This window comes from Phacochoerus africanus, chromosome 10 (genome assembly GCF_016906955.1).
Source record: "Phacochoerus africanus isolate WHEZ1 chromosome 10, ROS_Pafr_v1, whole genome shotgun sequence".
Classification (NCBI taxonomy): domain Eukaryota; kingdom Metazoa; phylum Chordata; class Mammalia; order Artiodactyla; family Suidae; genus Phacochoerus; species Phacochoerus africanus.
Window position 1 is genome coordinate 43,654,451 of NC_062553.1, and position 26,607 is coordinate 43,681,057.

Here is a 26,607-nt window from a genome sequence, read left to right on the forward strand (position 1 = left end):
AAATAAAGTCTCAGTCACAGTTGATTCCTCACTTTACCCCCCCAACTTTTTTTTTTTTATTGTGGTAAAAACATAAAAAAATTTACCAATATAACCATTTTTAAGTATATAGTTCAGTAGTGTTAAGTATACTTACACTGTAAAATCTAAAACTTTATATTGAATAACAACTTCCCTTTTCCTCCTCCTCCTCTTTAAATTCTAAATTTAACTGTTTCCAAAATCCTCAGAATTTTTCTCAGTAGTGACACAGGAAATCTTAAGATTTAATGGTGTAAGGCATCTGAAATGTAATTTGGCCACAACTTTTTTATAGAAGAGTCACCTGGAGGTTCCTATTCAGTGGATACCTGGCTATGGTTTGCACACATCAGCAGAGAGCAAAGCAGACACATCATCCTTGAGTACTTACTGTAAGTGAAGGTTCTTCTCCATGCTGCACTAAAATCTTTCTCCTTATTTTGTTACACTGACGCTACTTATGCCCACCACAGAACACAATTAATCTCTTCCTCCCATGAAATTCCTTTACAGAGAGCATTATATTCTCCCAAATTTGCCTCCCATGGTTTATAAATTCCCACGTCTTTCTCTATACTCCATATTGTGTAGAATTGCATCTGAGAAGTGAGGTTAAGTGCATGGATTAAAAACAATATTTTAGATCCAAATACAGCTTACCTCTGAGAGACAAAGTATTTGGGGGGGGGGGGATATAAAGGTATCTCTACTTTTCATTTTCTTAATTAATAAAATGAAAGTGTTAGACTAGATAACTGCTAAGCTTCCCAACTAGTGCTAATACTTTGAATCTTTCATCTAGAATATTATTAGTCTCCAGGGAAAAAAAAATTCCCTGAAAACAGCTAATTCATCTCAGCTAGAGAAACTGTCAAACAAAGCAGGACAGAGAGACTGCACACAGTTTACCAGAACAAAAGTGAGGATCACAATGAGTGTAAGAATACAAAAATGACTAATTCTTTTAAGTGTCAGTTAAGTCAGCATGAATTCAATCAAGAAGTGGTGTACATCAAATACTTTCATTGTTCTCCACAAGATCTTCCATATCAGTAAATTAACATCACAATAGACACTTGAATAATCAGCATATATTCTTCAGTATGCACACCACAAAGTCAAGGTTGGTGATACCACTATTAAAACTACTGTCTCCAGTTTCTTTCAGGAGGTCAGCTTTCAAAATCATGAGCTTATTTTATTTTGACAGATGTTTACCCCAAGCAGTGATTTCTAGCTAAAATTATAGAAGGGTGGGTAAACTGAACGCAGAAGAAAATGTTATGGAACCAGCTTTCAGAGAATAAAGCATAATCTCGATATACTAAGTCTCGGTTGAGTGGGTTATTATTGGTCTATAAGCTCCTTGTAAGCAGGGGTTAATTCATATTGAGCCTATAATCACCCACAGCAGTTTGGGCAATACCGAGCGCAGAAAGAGAATGGTTTTGTAAGGATTTATCACTGGGTTTAACCTAGGCAGCCAAGAGATGACTGGGAGAACTGGGACCAGACAGCACAGATTTACAAGGAAGTATAGGAGCACACAAAGGCAGGAATATTGGTCAGTACAAAGGGTGAACCTTAACAGTTCCAAATACCAACAAGGTTCAGCAGTTGTGTTCTAAGGTAGCAAATGGGTTTACGGAGGGAAGATAGTGGTCACAAGGATGTAGGAAGAAGGAGTCTCAAGGGAGCCAACAGTATAGATTTTGAAGTTGCTGATGGCAAGAGAAACAAAGCACAGAGGGAAAAGGCAATCTAAGTGTCAGACAAATGCCTAGAGGCCTAGAGAGAGAATGGGCTGCAGAGAGAATGCTTAAGACCGACAGGCAGCCAGGGCAGAACAGCCTGGAAGTCAATCCTTCTACCCACCTCCCGGGTGAGTCAGGAGAAGTGTCCCTTAAAAAAGTTTGTCCTCAACATGCAAGTAAGGGAAAAGGCAAAGTTTAATTAAAGACAAAGGGAGAGGGGACACACGTGAAATCAGCTGGGCATATGAAAATGTTTGATCACTGTGCAAACATACTGGAAAGGCTAAAAGCAGGGAAGGATGGGGTGACTGGACAGGATGAGGATGTATAAACCAATAGGGTTCAGAGCAAGAAGAGAATGGGAAATAAACAGAAAGCATGTCAGCGACTGGAGAAGAGGACTTCTTCATAGGCAGCCTGTTACTGAGGAATGCCAGGAGTTTACCAAGCCCAGAGCTTCAGCTAGCATACAGGCTTGAAAATGATATTAAGAATTTCCCCAAAGGTCAGTTAGAACCCATATTAAGTAGTTTCTCAAATTTTCAGTGTGGGGAGTGATGAAATGTAGGAATCACTAAGAATCTGAAACTTAAAATCTGTTGGAAATTCTTACAATCCAACCACTGGCAACTTTTGTTTATCAACAAGGAAGGTTAAATAAAATTCACATTTCCAGTTAAAATTAAAATCTAATGTCCAGAAAAATCTTCAACTTGGATTATAAAAACGCATCTAAATTGCTAAGTTCAGTTTTTATATCCAATTTTCGGTCCAGCAAAAATGCTCAAGACAAAGGCCTTAATGATTTGGGAAGTGAGTATAGTATGGACACCACTCAAAACACCTAAGAAATAGAGTCCACAAAACAGCCTTCTCCAAACAAGTCTGTATACTTGGAGTAGGTGTGAACATTTTCATTTTTCTGTATAACACAAAAATAATTTCATACAGCTTTTTAGCTAAGAAAATAATCATTCCAGAGAATAACAAAGGCTGACTACAGTGCAGAACACCAGCCCTCAATACACGGGTCATTGTACCTGGCTGGACTGGTGGCCCTCGGCTGTCCACAGTTTGAGGCTGCTCACGACAAACCCAAGAGAAGCCTCGTGGGCTGGGGGATGGGCTGTGACTGAAGCCACAGGTGGGGGCACCAGAATGGGCAGCATGGACTCTGTGCCCCCTTGCTCAGACCTACCATCCCCACTTGGCTTCCCACATTTTTACTTTTTCTGAAGATGTTGATATTATGAAAAATAAACATGAGTTCACAGAAGAGATTTCCATGGAACATCTTAATTCTTTCATTACACTAATCCTAAAGAGCTCATTTCTAGTCAGTAAGAGAAAGGAAAAAAGCAGATCTTATGCCTAGAATTTCTGGTGAATTTTTAGAGGATAAGGAGTGCTCTAGTCTCTGAAGCGCATTCACAGTTAGATCAGAGGTTATGCAACTTTCTTCCCTTTCCATTCTCTCCCCTCCTCAGCCCCTCTTCTTCCGCTTCCTTCCCTGTACCTATGTCCCATGTCCCTGTGTATGTATATTGTTCCTTATTTCTTCCTTTCCTTCTTCCTTGCCTAGACAGGCCTGTCACAGACCCTACTTAGCCTACTACCTAGGACAGGGGGGAAAAGTAAGATATTTACTTCCTCTACTGCCACTGTTCTGGGAACACTTTTACTCTACTAGGTCTATTCACATGCTCTAACTTGAACTTGAAAGTAACTTGGGAGTTTAGGTAGGGCTTCCAAACACATGCAGTGCTTGAAATGTAAAAATAAAGGAGGGAGGGACTGACAAGCAATTTGACTCCCCACCTTCTATTTCCTTAAGTTAGCTTAAGTTAGTTTCCTTAAGTTAGCCCCCCTCCTCCTGTTTCCTTAGGTTTTTGTTTTTTCGGGTTTTTGTTTCGTTTTTTTTTTTCCCTGTCTTTTAGGGCCACACCCACAGCATATATAAATTCCCAAGTTTCCAGACTAGGGATCAAATTGGAGCTGCAGTTGTCAGGCTACACCACAGCCACAGCAACACCAGATCTAAGACATGTCTGTGACCTACAACACAGCTCATGGCAACAAAGGATCCTTAACCCACCAGGGATCAAACCTGTGTCCTCACAGATACTAGTTGGGTTCGTCACCACTGAGACACAATGGGAACTCTCCTGTTTCCTTGAGTTATAAACAACAATCTGATGTTTTCACTATGAAGAAGAGCTATTTTAGTTTAATTTTATATTGGATTATTTTAGAAAGTTTGTTGCAACTAATTATCAATACAACAAAATTATGGAAATAGCTTGATTATATGAAGTTGGTCACTGTAATATTTTATATTTAAAATTATAAAGATGAAATATGTAGCTGAAATAATATAACTGAATTGCTTCAAAATAATACAAGAGGATACAAAAATTCATCAAGCTGTAGACTCAGGATGTGCATACTTTTTATATATTCATTAGACTTCACTAAACAGTTTACACATAAAAAATAATAACAGAAGAGGGAGATGTTAAGAGGGGATAGGTGAAACAAGATTATCCATGAATTGACAATTCTTGAAGTTGGGGGATGAGTACTATTCTCTTTTTATATATGTTGCAACTTTTCACAATGAAAGATGCTATAAAATGTTACTTATAAACTTAAGAAACTTGAGCAATTTTTTTTCTTTTTTAGCTGCACCCGTGGCATAGGGAAATTCCCTAGGCCAGGGATAGTATCTGAGCCAGAGTGGTCACCTACATCACATAAACGTTAGCAATTTTAAGATTCAGATGTATGGTATAAAAGCAGTACATCTTTAAAAACAAGATTCTGATTTAAAATGTACTGCATTGGGAGTTCCTGTTGTGGCTCAGTGGTAACAAACCCAACTAGTATCCATAAGGTCGCAGGTTCAATTCTTGGCCTCGCTCAGTGGGTTAAGGATCCGGCATTGCTGTGAGCTGTGGTGTAGGTTGCAGATGTGGCTCGGATCTGGTGTTGCTATGGCTGTGTTGTAGGCCAGCAGCTGTAGCTCCAATTCGACCCTAGCCTGGGAACTTCCATATGTCATACCTGCAGCCCTAAAAAGTAAATAAATAAAATATACTGCATTAAAAATGAAAAGCCAATTTTCTTTGTAATTCTGTTCAAAGTGACAAATTTTCCACAAAAAATTCTCGGCATAATTAAGAAGAAAGAAGACTCTGTAAACTAAGACACAGAGGTATTCTAATTCTGGTGGAAAATTGTTGACATTTTGTAGTATTTGACAATAAATTTAATATTATCAATATGAGAAAGAAATAATAAAATCTAATTCTCTCCTAAAAACAGTAAATGAGCTGGTTCTGACATGAGTAAAACTAAGAGTTCTAGTGTATCATGTGAACTACCTATGGACATCTTTCGCATCAATTCTGCTTTATTTCTTCTCTTCCCAGCCCCTCTTCCATCTCTTTAAGATTTAGTTACATTTACTGAGTACCATGAGACAACTAGAAGCCCGAGAAAAATATATTAAATAGTGATTGTCTTATACAGAAAAAACTATGCAAAAAAATAAACGGGCCACCATGATTTTCCTTATATAAATCAGTTACAACAGGTGCATCATGTCTAGCAATGGATTTTATGCATTTAGAAGGAATATTTTCCATTTGGCTGAAGAACAAATTGGTTGTACTAGAACACATCAATGAATCCAAATTTGTCTTTGGTTTTTCTTAAAATACCTCATCCCACTCGAAAGGACTATGTGAATATCATTACATATTATAGGCATTCTCCAACTTAAAGAAGGGTTATGTTACTAAAGTTCATCTGTAAATAAGCATTCTGGAATTCAGACCGCCTTTTCCCACGGAAACAATTTTATAAAGGATAATGTGGCCAACCAGGCAGCCCCACAGAAATCTAAAAAGCTCAAACTTACTGGACAGACCATGTTTTACTATAGCACCGTGTTTTTCTTTGTCCCAACTAATCACCTTGGACAACTATTTCTTTGATAAAGGCAATAGGGATTCCAGACACCCTTCTCCTGTTAGATGTCTGTGCACACATATATGCCCGTGCGTGCATACACACACACACACCCACACCCCATACCTGTGGCTATGCGCCAAAATCTTCCTTCATCATCAGAGAAAGCACAGTGGAGCACATTTAGATGAGGGACTCTTGTACTGGAAGGCTGTAAGAAGTTGGGGTCCTACAGTTTATGAAGGGGCACTGGTCTTGGAAGGTTCTAAGTAACTGTTCGTACTAGGCCTCAGAGCTATGGGGCAGAGATGGCAGATTATAACTCCCACCAGGTTTTTCTTCTAGAAAAATGGTTTTAAAAAATTAGAAACTTCCTAATAAGCAATGTTTGGCCACACCCATTTTCCTGGGCCGTGGATAAAACTTGCACCCTAGCAGCGACAGGAGCTACTGCATTGACAATGCCTTATCCTTAACCTGCTGTGCCACAAGGAAACTCCAATCACTTTTAATATGAATTTTTAACTTTTATTACTATTTTTTGCTTTTTAGGGTCTCACCTACAGCATATGGAAGTTCCTGGGCTAGGGGCTGAACTGGAGCTGTAGCTGGCGGTCTACACCGCAGCTTGCAGCAATGCCAGATCCTTAACACACTGAGCAAGCCAGGGATCAAACACACATCATTATGGATACTATGTTGTGTTCTTAACCTGCTGAGCCACAACAGGAACTCCCTAATATGAATTTTTTAAATTCTTAAATACTCAGAGCAAAATAAATTATAGGTTACTTTTTTGTACTTCAGCTACATCCAAATCTTTAACAAGAACCTCTTCTCCCCAAATGGATAGCCACAGCCCTCTGTTCACCACAGGGAGAAGATGCCAGCAGGAGGTCCCGGAAACCACTATTTAATGCAAGGAGAGGCGCCTATATTTGCAATCAACTTTTCTACCCCACCCAAAGGCAGCGAGATTTCACTCCTTTGAAGATTTTAAAGCCACAAGATTGTATTCATGGACACAGGGTATAAATAGCCACAGAGATAAAATGACTGACTATCACATGTAAACACTTTCTCATATGTCTATTAATCTGACAATTTGAAAGAAAAATAGATAGGGATTCAGTATTTGCATGAAACTAGCTAAATATTATTTAGGCCCAATAACAGCTATAATTTTTTTTTTTAAAATTTGGAATTCTATGAGCATGCTTCAATTACGTAGTATTATATATTTAAACGCATTTTTATAAAGTCCAGATCCAGAAACCTGACACAACTTTCCAGGAATCACTACAGAATCACATCAGAACTCAGTATGATATGAGTTTCCCTCTTTCAAACTCAGCAGAGGTCTAGTCCACTTGCCTGCATAGGTGTTGGCCTTGTTGAGGAGATCCGTACATGCGTGCATATCAGCAAAAGCTCGGATCCCTAAGCAGTTGACAGGATGAAGCTGAGATTCCAAAAATTCACAGCAAGTCTTCTTCACATCCTGTAACTGTAACAGACCAGCTGCCGGGAGAAGTACCTGTTAACACGTAAGTAAGTACGGTTAGGCAACTGGCTAGAAAAAGTGGCACTGTTCGCTGTGGTTAGGGGTCCAGCCACAGCTCAAAATTTGCATCCAGACCCCAGCATGCCACAGAAAAGTAATGTAATAATTATTTGCAAAAAGGATGACGTCTCCTTCCATTCCGCATAATTTCTATGGAATCTTTCAAAGGTTTCTTCTTAGTCACAAAAATATAGAGATAGTAGATCATATTAGATTATGATTTTTTTTTGAAAAGCATAAACAAAATGTTCCTTTGGATTTTAAAAACATAAATTATTAGGATGCTAGGGGGTGCTATGGTTCAGTGAAAATGGTTTTGTTCCCTTGGTTCCAGTAGTTACAAAAGCTTCAGTGATTTGTGGGGAAGGGGTGAGCACAGAGTGACATATGTCACAACAAAGCCTCAGCTTGTTTTTCCATTGTCTGAAAAACACCACAAACTGCTTTCCTTAGGAGGCTAGAACAATTTTAAACTCAACAGTCTCTAACTACAAGCAGACAGTTTCTCTGAAATGTAATATATGTACTAAAAAGGAAAACATAAAAATTGCCTAATAATAACTTTTTAATTTGTATTTTTAATTTAAGAACACTAAGAGATTTTTTCATTTTTTTAAAATTTTATTGAAGTATAGTTAATTTACAATGCTGTGATAATTTTTACAGTATAGCAAAGTGATTCAGTAATACATGTACACATATGTATAACTATTCTATTCAGATTATTTTTCAGATTCTTTCCCCATATAGATTATCACAGAATATTGGGTAGAGTTCTCTGTGCAGGTCCTCGCTAGCCAGTCATTCCATATATCATAGTGTGTGTAAGAGATTTTGTATTAATTAGGATACTCTTTGAGATTTAACCAGTATCTTCACCATAAACACTATATCCAACATTACAATTGCTTTTCTAACAAGTCAATGATGGAAACATTTTTCCTTCTAAATTAATTTGTATGATGCTATGTTATTTGAAATTCAAATTGGAAAACTTCGTAAAAAAGTAGTCAAGTCCTTCTGTATAAATCAAAAAGAAAAAAACCTCTCAACTATCAGAACAACAGAACAATAGTCAATCTTAGAAAAGGTCATATTGGTATATTAGCATGAAAAATAAATAAGATGTAAGTTCCTTCAGGAAATGATTTTCACCAAGCTGCAGCCCAAAGAGAAAAAGATAAAACAGTACTTTTGAATATCCTTTACCATTTTCCTCAATGTACATAGTTAAGCCCTAAATGTGGAAGGGAAAGAGTACATCTGCATTTTTCTGTAATATAAACTACTCTATTTTCTTAAAGGAAACACAACTGCTTTAACTCTCAGATCTGAAGGCTCTGTACCCACACATACACAATCAAATGGTCATGAAGCACAGACTAAGAGGACAACTTTTTGTGTTTTGAGTCCAATTTTACCAATACTAGTTTTCCACGAAAACATCAGAACAGTCTGTGATAATGCCTTTTCTTTATGAATTTAAGAAAAATGAAGTACAGAGTTCCCGTTGTGGCTCTGAGGGTTAAGAATGTGACTAATATCCATGAGGACAGGTATTCAATCACTGGCTTTGCTCAGTGGGTTACAGATCCAGTGTCGCCACAAGTTGTAGCTCCCTAGCCTGGGAGCTTCCGTGTGCTGCAGCCGTGGCCCTGAAAAGACAAAAAAAAAAAAAAAAAGACAGTGCAAATAATTCTGTTTATAGCCAAATCTTTTATATAATATGTACAGTGTTTCATTATCTTATAGGAATGAATCTCCATGGAAGGCTTTAGTTGCTGATAATTTTCAAATTGGAGTTTTTCTACACTGGTATAATTGTGCTCTGAAGTAATGTAGAGTACATTCTAAGATGCTTAACTGTGAAGCCATTTAATTCAGCAAATACACAAGAGTTAACAAAGTGGTCTTTGGCGTAAGATTCAATCTCTGTGAAATTTGCACAAATAGTAAGGCTCACCCATCTAATTAGCATTTTTCCAAAGACAGCTAGAGTAGTATAATAGCATTCAAATTGCTTGGTAATGAAGACAGGGATCCTCTGCGGAGGAGGCGGGGAGAGGTCAAGTAGATGCAGGCTCACCCACTCATTGCTGGTTGGTGGATACCCTGGTTCAACCTCCATGAAGAACAATTTGTCTATTTACAAATGCATACATCCAAAATTGCAAATGCAAATATCCTCCAACCCAGTAATTTAACCTATAGGTATACTAACATATGCACAAATCTCACATGCACAAGACATTCATTAGAGCGTTATTGTGGGTAATAGCAGCAATTAGAAAAAGGCCTAACTGTCCACCATAAGCAGACCGGTTAAACCCTGATAATCATCCATTTGATGGAACACTGTACAGCTATTCAAAACAATAAGGAGATTATATCAATGGGACAATTTCTGAGATATATTCTCAAGTGAAAAAAAATCAACGATCGGCTCATACCACCCTAACATATACACACACATCGACATTTACATACAGAAACAACTAAAGAAGCAGCTGTAACAAACTTCCAAAAAATTTTATTTTGCTTCCTTGATTTCAACTTCATCACTACAAAGTCTAGATCTACCTCATCAGGAGACCGAAATTCAGAAAATTATAGGATCTCAGATCTGGAAAGGATACATATCACGTAGGCCAGGGATAAAAAGTTTATTTCAAATGTAGGCTATGTGGCTAAAATTCACAAAAATTATTTTATTGATAGCAATAATAAGTCAAGTGGTTCCATCCTTATTTAGCAATTAAATACACCTTAAATGTTAGTAAAATTTATAGAAAGAATTTTATATTTTCCTTTTATCAGTAAAATCCTTCAAAATCTTCAGTTTTATGACAATCTTACTAGGGCTAAAGTTCAATAGCTCATAATTACTAACTAATTATATACATACTTCAAAGACAATTAATAATTGGCCCAGGATTACTAACATGACCCCTGCTGACCATCAATCACTCATGATGAAAAAATAAATGGGGTCATACCAACTGTTCAGATTACCTGTGTTTATTAGAGTAAAAAAGCTAAAAAACCCAATCAAACAAAATATGGTCCACACTTCAGATGTACCATATTCTACAATCAGAACCAAAATGGCAGTCTATGAGCTGGATGTCTTGGGATCAAGCAAAATCAAACCTTCTAATTTGCCTGACGAAGAAACCAAATCCTACAGAGGCCAAAAGATCTGACCAAGTTACACAGCCTAGTAGAGAGCTAAGGATATAATCAAATTCGCTAACCTTTTGGGCTACCGTTCTTTCCACTACCTGGAGCCCTATCTATAGAGGCAGAAAGGAGGTACTTATCTAATTTCCAAATCTGCAGTATTGCTCTGTTGTCAGCAAAAGCAATAAAGACGACAATCATCCCGACAATGCATTCCTGCAGTTGCTTCCATCTACTGATTACTATGTCAAGCACAGTGCTAAGCACTTGGCAGGCAACAACTGGTCATCACCCCATTAGACACAATGAATTCAGAGGCTGGGAGAAGCTGGTAACTTGCAGAAGGTCAGACACTTGGATGGGACAGGTCGAGTCTGCTAGGAGACTGCTATTAACCAAAGTGGGTATTACACTTTTAGAGGGTACAGATAAGCATTCTCATGTTAATAGTCAGGAATATGTTTTTAAAGTTCTGTCTATTTATTTCAATAATATAAATTTTTAAGTAAACTCATGTAAGCAAAAATAGAGTCATACAGAGAAAAACATTAAGTATTTAATACTTTAAAACATTAACTACAGAATATAGCAAATCATGAAGATGGCACTGATTTGGGAGATCAGATTTAGTACTCTACCCTTTTAATCAATATCTGATTATCATTATGATTTCTGTGGTTTTTACATATCACTGAAAAGGAAGAATGTTCTTTTTAATCTGGGGCTGTCATAATCCCATGTCTTATTTTTTACCTGTACAGTTAGTAACAGATGTGGGAAACACCTATATTGTAAAGAGATGGTTTCTTAATGTGCTATTCATGTCACAAAAATATCTGGGCATTGAAATTAAGAGGTCTGAAGAATAAGTTTATGTTTTTTAAACTAAGTTTTCTGAGCTCTCAAGATGTAAGTGCTGCTTCTTACATGAAGTGGAAGTATATTGATACAATAAACCTCCAGCCACAAAGCACTATAATGTCATGGAAACTTTTCATTTGCTTAATTTTCCATATGCTTCACTAGTATTAACCCTGAAATTGATTTAAAAAAAAAAACCCAGGCACTCTAAGATCCTGAAGTGTATTCTAAATCATCAAAGAAAAAGCAATTATATTTGCAATATATTCTGCATGCTAATGATATATTCTAAGAATCTAAAAGTAATTAATTCTTATACAGTGTATATATTGAGGGAAGGCCATATTCCAAAAGCCAAACCATCTCTCTCAGGCACAAAAAATATAAAGTAGGCAGTGTGTCATGGGGCCGGCGCTCACTTCTCCTTTCTGCCACCTCCTCCCTACGTGCCTCCCCATTAGCACTACTCCATCAAGCCTGAGTCTCTCCACTCACTCTGGTGCTCTCACCAAAGTCTCAGTCCCTTCAGTTCACTACTAACAGCATCACTCTGCTTCATTTGCTCTGTTACAATTAGTGCTGTCAGAGTCAATCTTACATATTTGCCTCCACATTTACTCTCTCTCTCTTCCTGCAAAAGCAAAAGAACATACACTGTAAGTTGGTAGAGTCACATTGGTTTTACCCCACTGTATCCTCAGGAGTGGCAGAATATGCAGATGCCTAATAAATAAATCAACCTGGATATAAATTAATTTGTTATTCCGGTATTGTTTTTTAAAAGGGATACTATTTTTGGAGTTCCCTTCACGGCTCAGTGGTTAATGAACCTGACTAGGATCCATGAGGATGTGGGTTCGATTTCTGGCCTCGCTCAGTGGGTTAAGGATCCGGCATTGCCATGAGCTGTGGTGTAGGTCGCAGACGTGGCTTGGATCCCGCATTGCTGTGGCTGTGGTGTAGGCTGGTGGCTGTAGCTCCGAATTGACCCTTAGCCTGGGAACCTCCATATGCTGTGGGTGCAGCCCTAAAATAGCAAATAAATAAATAAATAAATAAAAGAGATACAGTTTTTGATGTGCTTTGACCCAAGAATACAAATTCTATTTCTAAAAGGTATGTGGGACACTTGTGTGGTATTGCAAATCCTCTCTGTCCTACCTCTTGCTCAAGCCACAACTGCAGCAACCAAGTCCAGGTGGGACTTGATTACCTTTGTAAAGATGTACCGTCGTAGTGCCTTATCCCAATGCCCACCGTACCTCTCACTAGCTGCCTACTGCAGGGTGCACTAAGGACCCACAGCTGCACAATCTGGAAGTACAGGGGAAATGAGGCTTGTGTACAAGTCAGAAAGAGAAAGACAAATACCATGTGATATCACTTATATGTGGAATCTAAAATACGACACAAAGGAATTCTTGTCGTGGTGCAGTGGTTAACAAATCCGACTAGGAACCACAAGGTTGCGGGTTCGATCCCTGCCCTTGCTCAGTGGGCTAAGGATCTGACGTTGCCATGAGCTGTGGTGTAGGTCGCAGATGCGGCTCAGATCCCACGTTGCTGTGGCTGTGGTGTAGGTCTGATTAGACCCCTAGCCTGGGAACTCCATATGTCCATATGCTGTGAGAACGACCCTAGAAAAGGCAAAAAGACAAAAAATAAAAAATAAAAAATAAATAAATAAAACTAAAAAATTAAAAAATAAAATACGACACAAATGAACATCCTACAAAACAGACACTGACTCACGGTGACAGAGAACAGATTTGTGGTTGCCAATGGGGTGGGGGTGCGGAGCGAAGGAGATGAAGTTTGGAATTAGCAGAGATAAACTAGTATATATAGAATGGATAGACAACAAGGTCCTACTGCATAGCTCAGGGAACTATATTCAATAGCCTGTGATAAATTAACAGAAAAGAATATGAAAAAGAATGTATATATACACAGAACTGAATCACTTTGCTATAGAGCAGAAATAAACACAATATTGCTATTCAACTACATTTACAAAAAAAAATAATAATAAGAAAGCAAAAGTCGGGGAGAAACAAGTAAAGAAACGACTCCTGGGGAGTTCCCATCGTGACTCAGCAGAAATAAACCCGACTAGTATCCATGAGGACCCAGGTTCAATCCCTGGCCTTGCTCAGTGGATTAAGGATCTGGCATTGCCGTGAGCTGTGGTGTAGGTCACAGATGTGACTTGGACCTGGCATTGTTGTGTCTGTGGTGTAGGCTGGCAGCTACAGCTCCAATTTGATCCCTAGCATGCGAGCTGCCATATGCTACAGGTATCCCCTACCCTCCCAACAAAAAGAAAGAAAAACAGAAAGACAGACAGATAGACATCCTGGACCTCTAGAATTCTAGCCAATATAGCAATGGTAAAGGCAGCTGTTTATTTAATGACTACCACCCACCACTCACCAGGGACTGCCTCAGTGTAGCCTGTCCCCTGAACACTGTGAGGCTGAAAGGCCTTTGTCATAAAGCCAGTGCTTCATAGAACACTGCATAGGTTCTACTCATTATCCATCTTGTTAATGTGAATAGCAATATCTTAAGTGCTCAGAGAAACATGAACTAAAAGAACATACCATCTGATTAAATAATTTCAAAGGCTATCATCCTGTTAAACAGAAAAAAATAAACTTCATTTAGATATGTTGATTTCCAAAATATGGAGACAAATAAAGCCTAAACATTTTGTACTGTGGAGATATTTTCTGCAATGAGCAAAGAGGTGGGGGGAAAGCTGCTCCTGATTCCTGAAGACAAGCAGAACACTAGACATGGAAGACACCCAAGCCAAACAACGAGCACCCAAAGACACTCTTAACCAGCTGCACATTTTAAAGGAAGATGCTTTCATCCTATTTCATGTTGTCTGACAAGCCAAATTACACAGAAGATGTTTCGTTTAGACAAGTACACTCCTTCTGCTTGGCTATCAGGATCTGTAGTTTATTTTCAGCTTGGGCACTTACTCCACAGGGGGAAACAATTTATGTAGTAAATCTTTTATTTTTATTTATTTATTGTCTTTTTGCCATTTCTTGGACGGCTTCCGCGGCATATGGAGTTTCCCAGGCTAGGGGTCTAATCGGAGCTGTAGCCACCAGCCTACGCCAGAGCCAGAGCAACGTGGGATCCGAGCCTCGTCTGCGACCTACACCACAGCTCACGGCAACGCCAGATCCTTACCCCACTGAGCAAGGGCAGGGACCGAACCCGCAACCTCATGGTTCCTAGTCGGATTCGTTAACCACTGCGCCACGATGGGAACTCCGTAAATCTTTTAAATCCTGAACCACTAGCAGTGTGTTTATTAGAAGACACTACCAAGAGATCTGATTATTCCATAGACGTAAGAATTCCAGATGTCTAGGAAAACATGCAAAGACGACGCTTACAGTTCAGTCACTGTTAATATTACAGTCAGTGTACACCTAAAAAGCAGATTTTTATTCATTTACCAGCCATTTTATATTTGTATCAGAAGCGCTTGTTTATTTAAAGTGCCAGGAATGACATAAAAACAAACAAGGAAACAGCTGTCCAAAGGGCATGAGCGGAGGGTAGAAATAACCCCCAAACTTAAAGTAGCTATACATTGTTAAGACTAAAAATGTCTCATTATGAAACTTAACCTGTAACTTTCATTAGCACACATCTTCTAAAATCTACATTTGGGAGTTCCCTGGTGGCCCAGTGGCTAAGGGGCCAGCATTGTCACTGCAGTGGCTCGAAACACTGCTGTGGCACAGGTTTGATCCCTGGCCTGGGAACTTCTGTGTGCCATGGGCACGGCCAAAATAAATAAATTTTTAAAAAACCAATCTACATTTAAGTCCCCAATTTATAAATAAATCATGTTCCACAGTTTATTTTTTCAACTGGCTGCATGACACCCACTGCACATTTACTCATAGAGATGGTATTAAAAATATTAATAAGCCACAAAAGCAATGAACACGATAATACTACTTGACTGCTTAACTTCAGGGGGCAGTGGGTACAGGGAAGGAAGAAGAGAGTTTCCTTCCTCTTTCTGGGATGCAGGCCTGACCGGAGACAGAATTTTGACATAGGAAGTGTTTGTAACTGGCATCCTGCCCTCTCTCTGCTGTGCACCCAGCTGTGATTCTCCACCCAGATCTGCCTTTCCGGCTAAGTGATTCACCATCTAAATACATCTACTCCCCTCCTCCTTCCAACACACTCCAACTCAAGCTCCACCCCTCAAGCTAGCTACTGCCAGCAGGCTCAAAAGGAAAGCTATCTCGGGAGTTCCATTTGTGGCTTATCAGGTTAAGAACCTGACTAGGATCCATGAGGATTCAGGTTTGATACCTGGCCTTGCTCAGTGGGTTACAGGATCCAGCGTCACACAGTGTAGGTTGCAGATGTGGCTTGGAACTGGTGTGGTTATGGCATAGGCCCACAGCTGCAGCTCCGATTTGACCACTAGCCTAGGAATTTCCATGTACTGCAAGTTCAACCGCCCAAAAAAACCCATCTTATTAATTCATATTAATAATTAATAACACAACACTTATCCAGGACAAATCCATTCCAGAAGTATTTAAAGTTTTAAGAAAGGCTTTTAAGCAGAATACATCTGTAACTGATGTCATTTCCAATGATATATAAATGCAGGGGAAAGGTAAAGGTGTCATGGAAAGAAGAAAATGGGGGTGTATGGCCTTCAGGCATACCTCCCCCATACCACCCTTTTTTACAGCTGTTTCTTCCATTATTTTTAACCCAAGATTTCTCTAAAATCTCCAACTCTGGATAGATGTCCAGGAGTGGGATTGCTGGATCAAATGGTCACTCTATTTTCAGTTTTCTGAGGAATCTCTATACTGTTTTCCACAGTGTTTGCACCAAGTTACATTCCCACCAACAGTGTAATAGGGTTCCCTCTTCACACCCTCTCCATCATTTATTGTTCACAGACTTTTTGATGATGGCCATTTTGGCTGGTGTAAGGTGGTAACTCAGAGTGGTTTTGATTTGCATTTCTCTAATGATTAGTGATGCTGAACATCTTTTCATGTGTTTTTTGGCCATCTGTATGTTCTTTGGAGATCTTCTGCCCATTTTTTTGATGGGGTTGTTTTTTTGGTATTGAGCTGCAGGAGGTGTTTATAAATTTTGGAGATTAACCACTTGTCAGTCACTTCACTTGCAAATATTTTCTCCCATTCTGTGGGTTGTCTTTTTGTTTTGTTTAGGGTTTCCTCTGCTGTGCAGAAACTTTTAAGTTTAATTAAGTCCCATTTGTTTATTTTTGGTTTTATTGTCATTACTCTAGGAGGTAGATCTGAGAAGACATTGCTATGGTTCATGTTGGAGAGTGTTTGGCCTACGTTTTCCTCTAAGAGTTTTATAGTATCTATCCGGTCTTATATTTAGGTCTTTAATCAATTTTGAGTTTATTTTTGTATATGGTGTTAGGAAGTGTTCTAATTTCAGTCTTTTACATGTGGCTGTCCAGTTTTCCCAGCATCCAGCAATCCCATTCCTGGGCATCTATCCAGAGAAAACCATAAAAAGGAATGAAATAATGGCATTTGCAGCAACATGGATAGACCTAGAAATTATTACGCTAAGTGAAGTTAATCAGAGAGTGAGACACCAACATCATATGTTATAACTTACATGGAATTTAAAAAAAGGACAGGAGTTCCATCGTGGTTCAGCGGAAACAAATCTGACTAGCATCCATGAGGACGCAGGTCTGATCCCTGGCCTTGCTCGCTGGGTTAAGGATCCGGCATTGCCATGAACTGTGGTGTAGGTTGCAGATGCAGCCTGGATCCCGCATTGCTGTGGCTGTGGTGAAGGCCAGAAGCTATAGCTCTGGTTTGACCCCTAGTCTGGGAACCTCCATATGCTGCTGGTACGGGCCTAAAAAGACAATCAATCAATTAATCAATACAGGATACAATGAACTTCTTTGCAGAACAGATACTGACTCACAGACTGTGAAAAACTTATGATTTCCAAAGGAGATAGGTTGAGGGGTGGAGGGATGGGCTGAGGGTTTGGGATGGAAACGCTGTAATATTGGGCTGTGATGATCATTGTATAACTATAAATGTAATAAAATTAAGTAATTTAAAAATATCTCCAACTCAGTCAACAGTGACTCAAATGTATCATGAGGATAGCACCTACCGTACTGAGTTATTGAAAAAATTAAATAAGTTCGTCAACCATTCAACACACAAGACCAGAGTAGCAATATTAGCTGAAATTCAAGGTCTTTTTTCTTAGTTTGAACATTCAATCCCACTACAATGAAACGCCCAGACTTCCTTTCTTCCTCACAAAATGATGTTCTATGCCAGATGATTCACAAGCAGCATAAAGTTGCCTTCTTTTTGCAGCAAATATTCCAGAAGTAAAAGATAAAACCAGGGACAATTTGGAAAAGAACAAACATGACATACAAAACTGGAAAATACTTCACTAGTCACCAAATAAATATAAATTAAAATGAGAGTATTTTATGACTATTGATAAAAATTATCATACATTCAGGTCAAGGTATAGTAAGCCCTGGACCGTAGCATATTTTTGCTGTCACTGGAAACTAGACAGTTCTCTCAGAAAGGAAACAGGCAACATTCTTCAAGATCCACCAAAAAATATAAAAGTTTAAAGCCTTTGACCCTGAAAGTATGTTCTGGGAATCTATCTAGAGAAAACAGTTCAAATAATGAAATAGGCTACATCCATGAACTCTATCCTAGCATTACTTAAAAGAGCAGGGAGGAGTTCCCACTGTGGCTCAGTGGGTTAAGGACCTGATGTTGTCTCTGTGAGGATGTGGGTTCGATCCCTGGCCTCGCTCAGTGGGTTAAAGATATGGCAGTGCCACAAGCTATGGTCTTGATGGCAAATGAAACTTGAATCTGGGGTGGCTGTAGTGTAGGCTGTAGCTGCAGCTACAATTCAACCCCCCTGGCCTGGGAACTTCATATGCTGCACGTGCGGCTGAAAAAAGAAAAAAAAAAAAAGAGAAGGGAAAAAAAACAGAAACAACTCAAGATTTAAATATGACAAATAAATACGTTACACTCACATAATAAAATACTATAATCAATGACAAAAAAGAACAATAATGGTTGAAAAAATATTTCTAAAATATTTGCAGTAATATAGCAGCATTATAAAATCAAATCTTTTTCCAGAAGAGTATTTTATTCTATTTCTCCTACTATTTATCTGAATTAATCCACTTTAATCTTCTCTCCTCTACTTCCTCCTGTCTAAAATCAGTACAAATCAAAAAACATGATTGCTGGTCTCTTAACATACCGAGCATGTATTTTACTCCTAGGGGTCAACATTCCCTTCTGTATCTCCATCAGATCCTCAAAGATTCTTCCTTTCTACAAATTTAGAATTTCATAACTAAGGAACTGACCATCAATGACTCCACATCCACCTTCCAAAACCGGAATTTAAGCTGGTTAGATCAAGGTTGTGAGACTGAGGCATCTAACCACTGTCGAGAGAAGAAAAGAAGGACTAACAAGAGCCATCAGTAGGCCTCAAAAATATTTTTAAAAAACTAAAATAAAAACAAGCACATTTAAGGGAACAAGATTATCAGTTAACTCAAAGAAGTAAGATATGTCTCTCAGACTCTGAATAGGGGATGAAGAACAGGGGATGAAGGACACCTCCGACTTTTCAAAGGTACTGTGTGGATATATTCACAACTGCAGACCATCACCAAATTAACTGCCATATAGACTTGTCAAAATAGTTCATATTTATTGCCTCCTTTTTGTGTCAATCATTAGGTCTATGTACAAATAATCTTTCAAACCATTATGAATATAGGATTGGATTAAACTTTCATTTAAACATGTAGGGAAAACCAGAAATTTTTTAATGGAGGAAAAAAAATTTCAATTTGAGACATCCTTTAGCAAGGGATTACTATTCTACCAACAAATATTTCTTCCTTACTCCAAAATCTGTAATGTTGATAAAAATGGGAGAGTCTTTATCCAATCACCATTGTTCACTAGGTATCATAGAATAGTTAATGGGGAACAACTTCACATGTGTAATGAAATGAATAAGGCCTTAAGCAAGAGCTCTAGTTTTAAAAAAACCTGGGTCCTATGGGGGCACGATGTGACTCAGTGACACACGACACCCTTCTCTTCCTCTTCTGGTTCTGTCTTCTCCTCATCCTTACCCTCTTGTTCTTTTGTCCTTGAGTGCTCCTTTTCCATCTTCTTTCTGAATGGATTTATATTATTCAGAGGTCCCCACAAATTATCAAATTTATTCCAATGGGATATTTCATGGCTGAAGAGATTGCTAAATAATTTTTAAAGTGTTATTGTTTTTCTGTAACTGTAATGTTAAATCAAAACACAGACATGTGTGCATGTGCATACTGCACATTCTCTCACACACAGACACACACACACATGTAACACACTTAGTCCACAGACAAATAGCTCTTTTCAGGTACGTGCTATTTTTTATCAGAAATTATTCTATATTCTCTCTTCTCAACCCTGTCTGCAATCAATATTCATAAATTATCTTTCAACTTAGTTCCTCAAAGCCCATGCCTAACATGAAAAAGACATTTTAATATAAAATCAAATTACTGCCGCAGAATGGAAAGTGAGTAAATACATGATAAGAAAGCACATGTTAAGCAAAAAAGAAAAAAACCAAATCATATTTAATAGGCAATTAAATAACTTCATCCATCTTATAAATAGCTTCTTCCTGACCCCAACCAGAGCTTAATTCTAGAGTGTGTGTTACTCTTAATACTCCTCATTAAAGTGCTTTTAGTGTTATTCATAACTGCCAAAAACTTTAAACACATGTTCATCAACATGCTAAACTGCAGTAAATCCATACAGTGGAATACTTAACATATTTACAAAGACAAACAAACTACTGGAACATGCTAATATAGATAAACCTCACAAATGCTTAAGTTGTACCAAAAAAAGTCAGCCCCAAAAGAATACATTCTGTGTGATTCTATTTACCTGAAATCATATAGGTGGTTGCCTAGAGTCAGAGTGAGGGATTTATTAGGAAGAGCCTGAAGTTATAAATGTTCAATATCTTGATTTGGGTGGGGTTGATGAGTTTCCATATTTGTTAAAACTTAGTTAAAATCAATGGTATGGAAACTATAGCTCATGGGGAGATGGGGGGAAGGTAGAATGATTAAGCTCATACTGAGATTAACCAGAGGTCATTAGGAGGCATTTATAAATTATGAAACAAATGTCTTTTTTTTTTTAGGGCCGCACCCACGGCATATGGAGGTTCCTAGGCTAGGGGTCGAATCAGAGCTATAGCTGCTGGCCTATGCTACAGCCACAGCCACGACAGATCTGAGCCACATCTGCAACCTATACCATAGCTCATGGCAATGCCAGACCCTTAACCCACTGAGTGAGGCCAGGGATCAAACCTGCGTCTTCATGGATACTAGTCAGATTCGTTTATGCTGAGCCATGATGGGAACTCCCTGAAACAAATTTTTTAATGAAAAATAATCCTATCTGATAGAATCCGAAAAGAAAGGTAACCCCTCCAAAAAATCAAATATATTCACATGATGAAATTTCTACACTAGTAGTCATAAAGTTAATTTACAAAAGCAGCTATGAATACATGTTAGTGATATATCTATATTTTCATAAAAAGTAAAGTTTTCATAAATTATATGTCCTGGGAAAAGACATAAGTACATTTACACCAGATGATCAGAAGAACACTAATTTTACTAGACTGACAATGGGATTAAGACATTAAGGTCCAAAAGGTAATAATTTTAAAAACTGTATGTCAATAATGCTAGGGTTTATAAAATCCTTGGCTTATGCCAAACCACAGATAAATTTAACAATTCAAGACTCTCACCACCTAAAATGGTTTGGAGAGAGAGGTGTTAACACTGGCCACATGCCTGATGTAAACGTGCTATCCCCCACATTGGTTCCACACCTAAGCATGAGGCAAAGACCAAAGATCAAGAAGAAGAAAAAAAAAAAATCCACCTGATAAGGACTTTGATTTTTTTCTAACTTTTTTCATCCCCAATCAAATTATTTCAATATTGCTTAAGATGCTAAGTCATAATCAGGACAAAATGATTTTTTGTTCATCAAGATAAATACCTTACACATAGCACATTAAGTCCCTTAAAATATGAACTACAAAATGATTCAACCATCTGGACATCTTCAACGATTATATATTTTTAATGACATGAAGCCACAAAAAATAACATAATTACTAATGCCTCTGGAGTAACTTGCTTTTCTCCAAATAAGAACTTTAAAAATGGAGTTCCCATTGTGGCTCAGCAGTAACAAATCCAACTAGTATCCATGAGGACACGGGTTTGATTCCCTGGCCCTGCTCAGTGGGTTAAGGATCTGGCACTGCCATGAGCTGTGATCTAGGTTGCAGATGTGGCCTGGATCCCCCATTGTTGTAGCTGTGGCGTAGTCCAGCAGCTGCAGCTCCTATTCGACCCCTAACCTGGGAACTTTCATATGCTATAGGTGTGGCCCTAAATAGACCACAAAAAAAAAAAAGAACTTTAAAAACCACTTCAAGAGTTCCCCTGTGGCTCAGCGGGTTAAAGATCTGGCATTGTCACTGCTGTCGCTCTTGCTACAGTTGATGCTCAGTTCAATCCCTGGCCCAGGAACTTCTACATGTTTCAGGCATGGCAAAAAACAAAAAACAAAAAAACAAAATCAAAAGCAACCATTTCAAATGTGATGTCCTTCTAGTTCTATTAGATGGTCTTACAATAAAGCTTCCAGATTTTCTCAAACTAGCTGACCTCAACGGCTTCTTTCATATTCAGATTTAAACAGGTTTTTCTTCTGTTACGTACTCTTAATTTATATAGAGTAAAATATGATTTAACTGGCAAGACTGAAAACTGGATGTTCTATGTGGTCAAATATTTTGGTTAAAAATTATAAGTATTACCAAGTTTCAACTTACAGCATAATAAAATACAATTAAGATCAACAAAAAAAATTCAAGGGGAGTTCCCATCGTGGCCCAGGGAAAACAAATCTAATATCCATGAGGATGCAGGTTCTCTCAGTGGATAAGAATCCAGCATTTGCCCTGAGCTGTGGTATAGGCCAGCAGCATTGCTCCAATTCGACCCCTAGCCTGGGAACTTGCAAATGCCATGGATGCAGTCTTAAAAAGACAAAAAAAAAAAAAAAGATCAAAACTCAATTGCAAATACTTTTAAATTTTATGATAATTATTAATATAAAAAATTCATCATTTTGTGCCTCTGGATGATAATAATAATAAACTAAAATTATCACTACTCTGGTAAGTGATAAAATGCTAATAAATACCCAGATTTCTGGGTATTATATTATCAGATAAATTCATTCCCATGATAGGACTTCCATTGCTATACCATTAACAACCACTAATCCTGAAGGTTTGACTCAAGACTTCAAGACATTTTTTTTCCTAAGTTTTAACCCGTGTATTGCAAGCACATCAACTGCCAAAACCCTTACAGACACAAAGAACTTAATTTCTATCTCCTTAGAGAAGCAGAACTCAAAGAGAAAATAGTAATAAGCCTTCTGCAGACTCTGCTAGGAGAAATACCTCTGGCCACCACACATTAAACCAACAGAAAAGCCTGTGATATGTTACAGGTAGAAAACTAATGCATCACCCCAGAATGCTGTCTCCACACTAATTCTAATATTAAGGCTTGGTGAGTGGAGAGAAAATTCAGCAAATTAAGAATCTTTTTTTTTTTTTTTTTGTCACAAATATACATTCTGGTTATGAAGAGTGAGAGTATGAAGAGCGAGGGAAAGACTACATGAGCACTTTTTTTACCCAGTGATCCCAAACAATGTCAAATGAGTTCTTCCTCATGGCCTCATGTTTTTTATTGCTGCCCCATTTCTTATTTCTAACATTCATAGAACACTTTAATATTTTTAGAAGCTTTAACTGGTATATTTCACAGCATCTCTATGAGGTGTCAAGGAATTATTAGCTCATTTAATAGCTGTAAAAGAGACAGAAAGGTTAATGTCTTACTCAAAGCCATTCCGGAAGTCGATGGTAAATTCAAGATTTGAGCTCTGAATTCTAATAGGACAACAAACCAGAGTCCACTGGTCCATGAAGTTTTCTAGCAGAGAGCCAACTTAAGACTCCTTATTATGTTCTGAGTTGTTCATTGATAATTTATTTATTCATTTATTTATTTGGTCTTTTTATCTTTTTAGGGCTGTACCGGTGGCATATGGAGGTTCCCAGGCTAGGGGTCCAATCAGAGCTGTAGCCGCTGGCCTACAAGACAGCCACAGCAAGACGGGATCCAAGCTGCATCTGTGACCTACACCGAAGCTCATGTCAACACCAGGTCCTTAACCTACTGAGCAAGGCCAGGGATTGAACCCACATCCTCATGGATGCTAGTTGGGTTCACTAACTGCTGAGCCACGACGGCAACTCCTGTTCACTGACAATTTAAATATGCAGTATTAGTCACTCACGTAATTTTATGCTAAGATGCCACTGTAAACATTTGTAAAACTGCTCAGTAGGTGTTTTCATCTTCACCTTGAAGATGAACCTTCTTCCTTATTGAACTTCTTCGGTATTTAGGCAACGTCTAAATGTGTGGCTGAGGTTGGAAAATGGTCGTCAATTCAAGATAATTAAAGGGCAAATCTAGAATATGACTATAACCAAGCTTAAACCATAATCAAGTGTATAGTCACAATCTCTGTCAGAAGAAATTATTTTTAACGCAAAGTGCAAAACGGTCCTTGTTATTCAATTTCCATGTGAAGACAGAAGGGAGTTCAAAACTACTACGGCCCTCTGCCCTCTAGTTAGAATTCTGGCCTCATTAAGCCACTGTGGTTGGTAGACTGTCACATCCTCAAGTGTCTGAGGGGAGAAAAGACACCTACCAGAATATAAAATGTTCAGAAATGGGTTATCTGAAGAACAGTTATTTGTCAGAGTTTTTCTGGGCACCACACAGGGTGGAGAGATATTGGACTTGAGGGCACTCAGTCAATATTCTAGTCACTAGAAGTGTGTGTTTGACAGAGGGATTAGAGCCCTCCCTTACCCATTTGAAGTAAACCCTCCCTCTCCATGATTCCAGCTAACCACAAATCCTTTGATTGATAAATCTATCACTTAGGTACCTAGACCCAAGGAATGATGCACACTGAATAATGTAACCTCTATACAGTCAGTAGAAACACCAATTATTTATAAAGTAATAGGCTGTAAAGGGTCTCAGGACAGGGGCCTTGTCTGTCTTGCTTGATATTGCATTGCCAACGGCATTGTCTGGCATAAAAAAGATGTTCCATAAGTTTTTAGTGAACTATTATTGAAAACTGGAATGTATCTGGATCAATAGCTGCAGTTAAAAAAAAAAAAGGGGAAAGCTAAATAGCTTAGAAGTATGAAAATGAAAGAATGAACCATGTATAAAAAGCAGAAAAATGGTTATTAATCTTTATCTGAACTTGCTTGATATAGCTGTAAACCTTAAAAGCCTTCGATCTTCAAGTTCAGAACTATTTAGTCCTAAACTAATCCTGATTGGAAAGTTTATTAGAAGGCTAATCAGTGATTATGGTCATTAATCTTGCTGCCACATAAACCAGTTATCTAATCATGACGTCCCAAAAGCTCTTACTTAAGAAAGTACAGAATCATCCCCGTTTTTTAGACAAGAAAATCAGGCTCTGAGAAGTTAAGAAATTTGGACAAGGTCACATGGCATTTAAATAACAAAGGCAAGATTCAAATCCAGTTTAAGTCTATACTCTATTCATTATATTTTGTTTCTTGTTCATTTTTTGGAGCATCAAGACCATCAGGCCAGGCCTGAATACTCAGCAGATATTCTGTCAGTGTCTGTCTAACTGATACTGTCTTCAACACCTATTTTAAAAATAAATAGCCATCAACAGGAATCTCATTTCAATGTCTATCTACACAATGCAGAAATACAGCAAAAGCATCTCTCACCAACCTCCGCTTAACCTACTCATCTGACTAACCATCTCTCTCAGGCCCCCTGTACACTTTAAAGATTGCACCTCTTCAGCTGAGTTGCAACTTACCAACCCACACATGTTAGATTTGCTCCCAAATCTGTTTATGACACTTGTACTTGTTACTGAGATTACGTAATTTAAATAAATATATGTTATCCAATGAGATGTGAGTATAAAGAGTTTTTTCTAGGAAAACTAAGTTGATTGCTTCAGAATGATTTGTTTAATGTGTTACCACAAAAAAGTTTTTTAAATCAAATTACACGTGTGAGGAATGACAGGAAAAGGGTATAATCCAAAGACAACTCTGCACGGAGATTTCTTTTCAAGAGTCTCAGTCAGTTCTTGTCACATCTTAAAAACACTGGGAGATTACGACTGATGCATCATTATGATGTGGCACATGCAAGAACAAATGTTGGCTCTCCAAGCAGTTGGCCATACTGTTTTACAACAAAACACTGGCTTACAATTGTACATTATGTGTTTTGGGTTAAAATAAAATATTTAGGGCATACAAGTACTCTTTTAATGGTTCCTCCACTTCAACAGCCTTTTTAAAAATTTATTATTTTTAAAATTTTATTGAATTATAGTTGACCTACAAAGTTGTGTTAATTTCTACTCTACAGCAAAGTGATTCAGTTATACGTACATATACATTCCTTTTCATAATTTTTTCCATTATGGTTTATCACAGGGTATTAAATATGGTTCCCTGTGCTGTACAGTAGGACCTTGTTGTTTATTCATCCTACACATAATAGTTTATAGCTACTAAACCCAAATGCTCTCTCTATACCTCCCCACATCTTCCTCCCCCACCTGCCAGCAATCACAAGTCTGTTCTCTGAGTCTCAACAGTCTTTTCTTGATTAAGTGGTCAATATCAACAGGGCTCCTCCTGTGGAAGCCTCTCCTGGGATGCACTCCTATCAGGGGCCCTTATGGGTAAAAGGCTTCACGATAACACACCCTGGCACTTTCGCTCTCAAACAACAAACACCCTACCCTATACCACCATGGAAATGGTCTACTGAATGGTCTACTGGACTGAGGGTATGTTAAACATTCTGGTGTGTTTATTATCAATCATTAATTTCAACCGTCTCTTCAAAGACTCTTGTTTAAATTC

The 26,607-nt window shown here is 38.1% G+C and overlaps 1 protein-coding gene across 2 annotated transcripts in view; it reads right to left on the reverse strand.

Annotated features, from left to right (window-relative positions):
• The window catches only part of KLHL2 (kelch like family member 2), a 124,701-nt gene that overhangs the window by 37,082 nt on the left and 61,012 nt on the right, over nt 1–26,607 (reverse strand). For both annotated transcript variants that reach the window (XM_047798218.1, XM_047798219.1), the window contains exon 5: nt 7,122–7,284. In XM_047798218.1, the coding sequence (XP_047654174.1) occupies nt 7,122–7,284 (163 nt within the window). The remainder of the gene's footprint in view (nt 1–7,121; nt 7,285–26,607) is intronic.